The 7,722-nt window shown below is 48.1% G+C and overlaps 1 protein-coding gene across 1 annotated transcript; it reads left to right on the top strand.

The window, feature by feature from the left end:
- The first annotated feature begins 876 nt into the window (after nucleotides 1–876).
- Nucleotides 877–6,579, top strand: LOC149355148 (uncharacterized). Its single transcript, XM_089577604.1, has 3 exons — nucleotides 877–907; nucleotides 1,016–1,282; nucleotides 6,391–6,579. The coding sequence occupies exons 2-3, from the start codon at nucleotides 1,021–1,023 to the stop codon at nucleotides 6,519–6,521; spliced, it is 393 nt and encodes a 130-aa protein (XP_089433730.1). The 5' UTR covers nucleotides 877–907; nucleotides 1,016–1,020; the 3' UTR covers nucleotides 6,522–6,579.
- Nucleotides 6,580–7,722: the final 1,143 nt, after the last annotated feature.

Here is a 7,722-nt window from a genome sequence, read left to right as displayed (position 1 = left end):
TCAGCTGGACGGCTTTCTGTTTCGCATTATAGTCTTGCGCCCTAGAACTAAAAATAAAAATATGATTACTTATCTTAGTTATTTAGAAGTCCCTAAATTTAGCACTACCGTGTACATAATGTCCGTTTTGTTGTGCAATCCTCAAGCACAGAAAAGGCCAAAGTCTCTCTCACGGCGTTTAAAAAAATATTTTTAAAAATAAAAAAAACACTGGGTATAACGCGCGCCCACTTAAAAAAAAAAAGAAATGGAACTCCAAGACCTTTCGTCTTCACCCGAGACAGGCAAGTTTAATCGATAGGTGATTATCAAGGATATTGAATAAGTTCCTACGTTACACGTATGCTTTGTGCATTGAATAATTTTTTTGCGTATCTTTTGTTACATTCAATAACTTCTATTTTTTTCTAGTACCCGACTTTGATTGAATATAATTTAGGCCGTTTTAGTCTCCTACGTTGAAGCTTACCTGAGGCCATTCAACCTTGGTCCATCTTTCCGCGCTTTGACCATTTTTTGGTAATATGATCGGAAGCGCGAGAATTAGTCCCACGATTACGAAGAGGTCGCGCGTGCACAACGCTGCCACGACCAGCTCGCGCTGCGACCTCAGCCTACTGCCTGCATCTGCGCTCTTGCTGGCTCCGCCGCCACAGAACGGCCCTAGCCGTCCAAACGCAACACTGCAGGTTGCGCATCGCAGTTTCGGCCTAGCCCGCGGTGCATACCACGCTTCCGGCGCTCTCCGTGGACGGGGAGAGCATCAGCCTGGCTTCGGCCCCAGCTGCGTGGCACCATAGCGCCACTACCGGCGGTGGGGACCGCGGACAAGGTGCCCCTAGCGTTCTCTGGTGTCCCTAATCGCCAGCCGACGGCGTTCTGCTCGATCTGCCATCGCCAGTAGCAGGTATGGCCGACGCTGCGCCCACGTTGTGGTCTCCTCCCAATACGGCAAGCCTTATGTTGCGCCCTGTTTCCAGGCCGTGACAGTAAAACATGGATTCGGTGCTTGCAGTTCGGATGTTCTCCTGCCACATGCGGCTGGAACCGGACTCGCTCCTCGGCGGTCTTGGGCCGAGGCCATGTGACGTGCCTCGGGATGATCCTGACGGGGGCGTTGCGGCGGTCGGCCATTTCTTGGAGCATCAGCAGCTGCGTGCTACGCTTACTGCCGCTGCCAGGGGTGGCACGCAGTGGATCATGCTACTCGGTGACCACATGGCTGTCTGCCAGCTGGAATACCACGGAGGACATGGGTGCGGTTTGTCTAGCCAGGACACAGGTAAGCAATCTCTGGGCAACTGCTGAGAGATGGTCTTCACTAAAACCACTGCTTAATTCTTCCAACGAATAATTTTTTACTCATAAACGAGGCAGTGCGCTATCTTTTTTTTCATTCTGGAAGGAAGCGCCACGTAGCACTCCCTACATCTCTTTGGTAATGAAGTGCATATTGCAACTGCGCAAAAAAACACAGGACGAAGAGAGGAAAGCACAGGACAAGACGCGGAACTTCAACTAAGGTTTACTACAGGAAAACCACATTTATACAGGAATCGTAATCACACCTGATAAATAGCCGACACCATCAAATAACACAGGCACGTGAGCGCGCATGGCACAGAATATCACATTTCATGGCCACTTTTTTGAGGCGATGGGAGATCTGGTGGAAATATGGCATTGCCACGGGTCTCCGGCGTTGCGGTTCTTCACTTGGGCTGTGCTTCGGTGGGCAACGAGCTTCCTTGGCAATACGGCAATGTTGTGTCCCGGTGGTCTTCACGGCGCCAAAAAAGCTTTCGGGCATGTGCAATATGGTGCAGGGAAGTGGCAAAAAGAATGAGTGCCGAACTAAGCACGTAGACAGGTTCGTTCCCTGCCAAACTGGGGTGGTGTTCAAAATACCCCTCACATGTGGGAATTGCTACATAGGGCAAACTGGACGTTGCCTTAATGTTAGACTTCAGGAGGCCGCCGCGGTGGCTCAGCGGCTATGGTGCTCGGCTGCTGACCCAAAAGACGCGGGTTCGATCCCGGCCGCGGCGGCTAGAATTTCTTTGGAGGAGAAATTCTAGAGGCCCGTGTACTGTGCGATGTCAGTGCACGTTAAAGAACCCCAGGTGGTCGAAATTTCCGGAGCCCTCTACTACGGCGTCTCTCATAGCCTTAGTCGCTTTGGGACGTTAAACCCCATAAACCAAACTAAACCAAACCAGACTTCAGGAGCATCGCGCCGCTGTTGAATCATTGGCGGGGGGCGGGCAACTGGCAAAACATTGTCGCCATTGTAGTAACTGCACACCCAGGTTCCGTGACACAATTGTCTTAAAAAAATTGGCGACCCAGCTTAGCAGGGAAATTTTCGAAGCCTACTGCATAAAAAAAGAAAATGACCGTTGCATCAGCTCCACTTCAGTATCTTTATCCATGAAAGAATTTAACTATCTAGATGCTAACTTGTGCCAGGCGCGCCCACGTGCCTGTGTTATTTGATGGTGTCGGCTGTTTATCAGGTGTGATTACGATTCCTGTATAAATGATTTTCCTGTTGTAAACCTTAGTTCAAGTTCCGCGTCTTGTCCTGTGCTTTCCTCTCTTCGTCCGGCGTCGTTTTGCGCGGTTGCAATATGCACTCCGTTGTCAACCACCAACTAGCCCGCCTTCACTTGTTACATCTCTTTGGTATTTTGAAAAAGGGGGAGTCGCTTTCTTCAGTGTGGAACTTTCGCAGATGAAATAAAGAGTTAGGTAAAAAATATTATCAGTTATTGTCCAAATATATGCCTAAACGAGATATCCGCTCAGCCAGATAAACAACTAAATGCGCTGATCTCTCGCCAAAGTTGTCTTTTGTGAAGAAAAATAAGCTCACAATCAATTGAAACAATCACTGCAGTGGCTGGTTGGGCCAAGGGTGAAAAGAGCACGACTACACGACTACACGACTGACCTTAACCAGAGCATCCTACAGTTTTTGGATTGTAACGGCGCTTTAGAGAAGGCGTATTGAAGTAGATTTTAACTGAGCGTGAGTGCCTGTTTCACCCGGCCGCGATGGCGTAGAGGTACAGCATCTGCCTCACGTGCAGGAGCACCCTAGTTCAAATCCCGGTGCCACGCAATTCTCCACCGGGTGTAAATAGAAAAATACGCGTTTCGATGCAATTTCATAACCAGGCCTGCGGTGCGGCCTGATATCGGTGACCAGAACCAACAACGCACTTCCTCACCAGAAGAGGATTTGGCCACCCTGGTGTAGTACTTGGCCGCAACCTTCTATGAACAAACCAATTAACCCTCGGCCCTCAGTCCCCAGCGGCTGCGAAGCTACTGACCAAGGCGGAAGTCAGACCTGTGACGCAGCAGAGGGTGCTAAGGATCTCTAGCTCCGGACAGGCCGTCATTGGAAACTGTATCTGGCAACGTTTAACGCTAGAAACTTATCCAGTGGGGCTAGCTTAGCAGTGCTATTGGAGGAATTAGCGGGTATTAAATGGGATGTCAGAGTGCTTGGTGAGGTTAGGAGGACAGATGAGGCGTGTAGAGTTCTAAGGGATGGGCACGTACTGTGTTTTCGTGGATTAGCGGACAGACGAGAACTAGGTGTGGGAATCCTCATCAATGAGTATATAGCTGGCAACATAGAGGAGTTTTGTAGTATTGTCACGTTGTAGTGACGGCAGTCCAGCGGTCAGGAAGACACCAGAAATACTTGCAAACGAAGCTCTTTATTTGGGCTGACTTGCGCTCGCAAAAGAACTGACTCACTCGGTGGCGGCGTAAGCCACAAGCGTGCTCGTCAATCGTCGAACTACGAATGCCCGCTGCTCGCGGCATCATTCAATTTAAAGCCGGCAAGGAAACTTCGAGATTACAGGTCGAGGTCATCTAGAGTAATCTAGAAACACGTAGATGCAGCTCTTCATGGCTGTGATCAATCGAGATTAGTCCGGTCGCCTCTCGCGTCACGAACAAAAATGATAACACCCCTTTCCTGCGCCTTTGCGCGAACGAACGGACACTACAATGATACGTGGCAGTATTAACGAGAGGGTGGCAGCTATCGTAAGTAGGCTTAATAGCAGTACAAGCTGGGGGTAGTGCAAGCCTACGCGCCTACATCAAGCCGTGATGACCAGGTTGTTGAATGCTTCTATGAAGATGTGGAATCGGCAATGAACAAAGTAAAATCACAGTACACTGTATTGATGGGCGACTTCAATGCCAAGGTAGGCAAGAAACAGGCGGGAGACCAGGCGGTAGGTGACTATGGGATAGGTTCTAGGAACAACAGCGGAAAGTTATTAGCAGAGTTCGCAGATACAAATAATTTACGGATCATGAATACCTTCTTCTGCAAACGAGGAAACAGGAAGTAGACGTGGAAGAGCGCCAATGGTGAGACTAAAAATGAAATTGACTTCATACTGTGCGCTCACCCTGACATCGTAGAGGATGTGAAGGTCCTCGGAAAGGTCCGTCGTGGTGACCACAGAGCGGTAAGGTCTCGTATTAGCTTAGATTTGAAGAGGGAACGGAGGAAACTAGTGAAGCGGAAGGCTGTTAACGAGTTAGCTTTAAGGGGAGAGATTGTGCTAGAAAAACTAGCCACCCTGTACACACAATGCCTTGTGACTTCGCGCCTACCAGGAGCTTGAAAGAACGCTAACAATATCTTAATTCATAAGAGAGGAGACGTCAAGGACTTGAAGAATTACAGACCGATTAGCTTAGTGTCAGGTGCCTACAAGATATTTACTAAGGTAATCACTAATGGAGTCAGGACAACCCTAGACTTTAATCAGCCAAATGATGAGGCAGTGTTTCGTAAATGATACTCGACAATATACCATATTCACGCTATCAATGAGGTGATAGAGAAATTCGCAGAATATAACCAACCCCTATATATAGGCTGCATTGATTACGAGAAAGCATTTGACTCAGCGCAATCCTCAGTTGTCATGCAGGTATTGCGGAAACAGGGTTAGGAGAGTTATGTGAAAATATTGGGAGGTATTTATTACGAATGCACAGCTACCATAGTCCTCCATAAAGTCAGCAATAAAATTCCAATGAATAAGGGTCTCAGGCAGGTAGACACGATCTCGCTACTGCTATTCAACGCCTGTTTACAGGAGGTGTTCCGACGCCGGGACAAGGACAGTTGGGGATAAGAGTTAATGAAAAATACCTAAGTAATTTCCGATTCGCTGATGACGTTGCTTTGCTAAGGCACTCAGGAGATTAGCTGCAAAGGATGATCAATGAGTTAGACAAGTGGTGCAGAAAGGTAGGCCTTAAAATTAACAGGCAGAAAACCAAGGTAATGTTCAACAGCCTCGCAAGGGAACAGCAGCGAGGTGCTGGAAGCGATAAGGGAATACGACTACTTGTGGCAGGTAGTGGCCGCTGATTTGGATGCTGACAGGGAATTAACTAGAAGGATAAGAATGGGGTGGAGCGCATGTGGCACATGGTTCCTTCAGGTCACGAGTGACACTTTACCAATATCCCCCAAGAGAAAAGTATACAACAGCTGTATCTTACCGGTACTCACCTATGAGACAGAGACGTGGAGGGTAACAAAGAGGGTTTAGCATAAGGACAACGCAGCGAGCTATGGAAAAAAATGATATGTGTAACGTTAAGATGGGGCGGAGTGGGTGAGGGAACAAACGCGGGTTAATGACACCCTTGTCGAAATTAAGAGGAGGAAATGGATTTGGGCAGGGCATGTAATGCGAAGGCAAGATAGCCGGTGGTTCTTAAGGGTAACGGAGTGTGTTCCATGAGAAGGCAAACGTAGCAGGGGGCGACAGAAAGTTACGCGGGCGGATGAGATTAAGAAGTTTGCTGGGATACGGTGTCCGCAACTGGCAAAGGACAGGGTTAATTCGTAAGACATGGGAGATGCCTTTGCCCTGCAGTGGGAGTAGTCAGGCTGATGATGATGATGATGAGTGCCTTTTTCGCCAGAATAAGGGCGCGAAGAATTAACCATGGAGTGGGGAAATGAGGTGACAATCTCTAAGCTGGGTCTGATTTAAAAATAGGAGCTGGAATTTAAGGTTTTTATTTGTGGAAAATTCGGCAGCGATTTTTCGATATTTAATTCACAAGAAAACTCATTTTTTTTTAGGGAAGATTGTCATGAAAGAATTACCGTATTTTTATTTTCTGTGATATGTGACACCCTGTGCGCTTGAAAGAACGCATAGCTTTCTTTGCCTTGTTTCTTAGCAAGGGCAGTTTATGAAGAAGTAATTAATGCACAAATGGTCATGCTGGACCAGCAGTAGGAGTATGAAATACTTTACCCATTCGGGTCGTACCAGCTAGGAGCCCACACTAGAGGTGCTAATATCGACACCCTTTCCGCAGCAGCCCGCCACATTGAGCGAAGTGACTTCAGCTCCTTTGTGGAACTCCTCCGGCAGCAGGAAGAGGTGAAGGACCTCAGGGCTGTTGAAGAGGCCTTCGTTGCCTGTCATCAGAATGACATTTCATGGAATTGAGCTGGACGTGCTGTTCGCGCGGCTGGCGCTGAAGGACGTTCCGTAGGACCAGGACCTACGAGACGTGAACATCCTCAAGAACCTGGACCACAAGTGCGTGCGCAGCCTCAAGGGGCTGCCACTTTCATGTGGCTAATCCTACATTGCAAAGATATAAAAACGATGATCGTACCATACTTCTTGAACACTGTTGCACTTATATTGGCTGCCCACCGACTTTTACGAAGTGAAGATGCTGAGCAGAAGCCGGGTGCAACCACTGGAGAGACAATCGAAGCATACTATATCAAGAATGCTGGGCCACGCTGTGTTAGCGATGCCTCGATTGCATTCTATAAAGCAAAAAAAAAATTTATTTTGCAGGTTTTGCAGTACTGCCGCTGCACATGTACGTGCACCTGTACGGTTTGCGCCTGCGCATGTCTGTGAGCATACAAAAAGCTGTGTGTGTTGCTCCTGAAAAAACAGATGAGAGTCAACGTTGTGTTCGTCCTTCCCGCCTTTCCATCTGTGTGTCTACTGCCTGGAGCCGTTGCGCTTTTATTCTAGGAATATGTCCCAAGTGACTGCACCTTTCGTGGCTGAGCTCCGGTCATAGTAGAGGCAATTTATGAAGCTGCCTTGTGTCACGTGACCCTCTGACGCTTTCGCGGTGGCAAGTACTCGATTCCCTTCCCTCGCGGCTTCGAGAGAGCGCTCTTCATTGGCACCTCAGTCACTACAAGCCGGGAAAGCAGACCATCTTTTTGCAAACCCAATGGATTGTCCAAAAATGAACTCTTTAAAGCATTTCAGAGAATTTGATATAATTCCTAGACTTCGAACAACAATACTCACCAAGCAGCCGCGCTTATTTTCCCGTCGCGGAATGTCAAGCTGATGGGTAAGGAAACGAACGCTCAGGCTGCAAATCGTTGATTATGATGGCCCCATTGTTTCCTGAAGAGAAAATAGAGTTCTATGCGACGATATGGACGGGCAGTTGGCAGTAATCGGGACGAGAACCCCCAGCCTCTGTACTACCGTTCACAGGCCAGGGCCATGTTACCACCGGCCGACCTCTCCTCCATTTCCTCTCATTCAAACTCCTTTCTTTCTCTCTCGTTCACTTTAAAAATGAAGATAAATCTGAGAGATGCCAGGAATCAATGTGTAGGGTATCGAACGGCGCAGAATCTGTCATGCGTGATTACTATCTTTC

Source organism: Amblyomma mixtum, chromosome 3, assembly GCF_055824585.1.
Source record: "Amblyomma mixtum isolate Tamu chromosome 3, ASM5582458v1, whole genome shotgun sequence".
Lineage (NCBI taxonomy): Eukaryota > Metazoa > Arthropoda > Arachnida > Ixodida > Ixodidae > Amblyomma > Amblyomma mixtum.
Note: the sequence above shows the minus strand (reverse complement) of the source record. Positions and strands in the feature narration are given on the sequence as shown.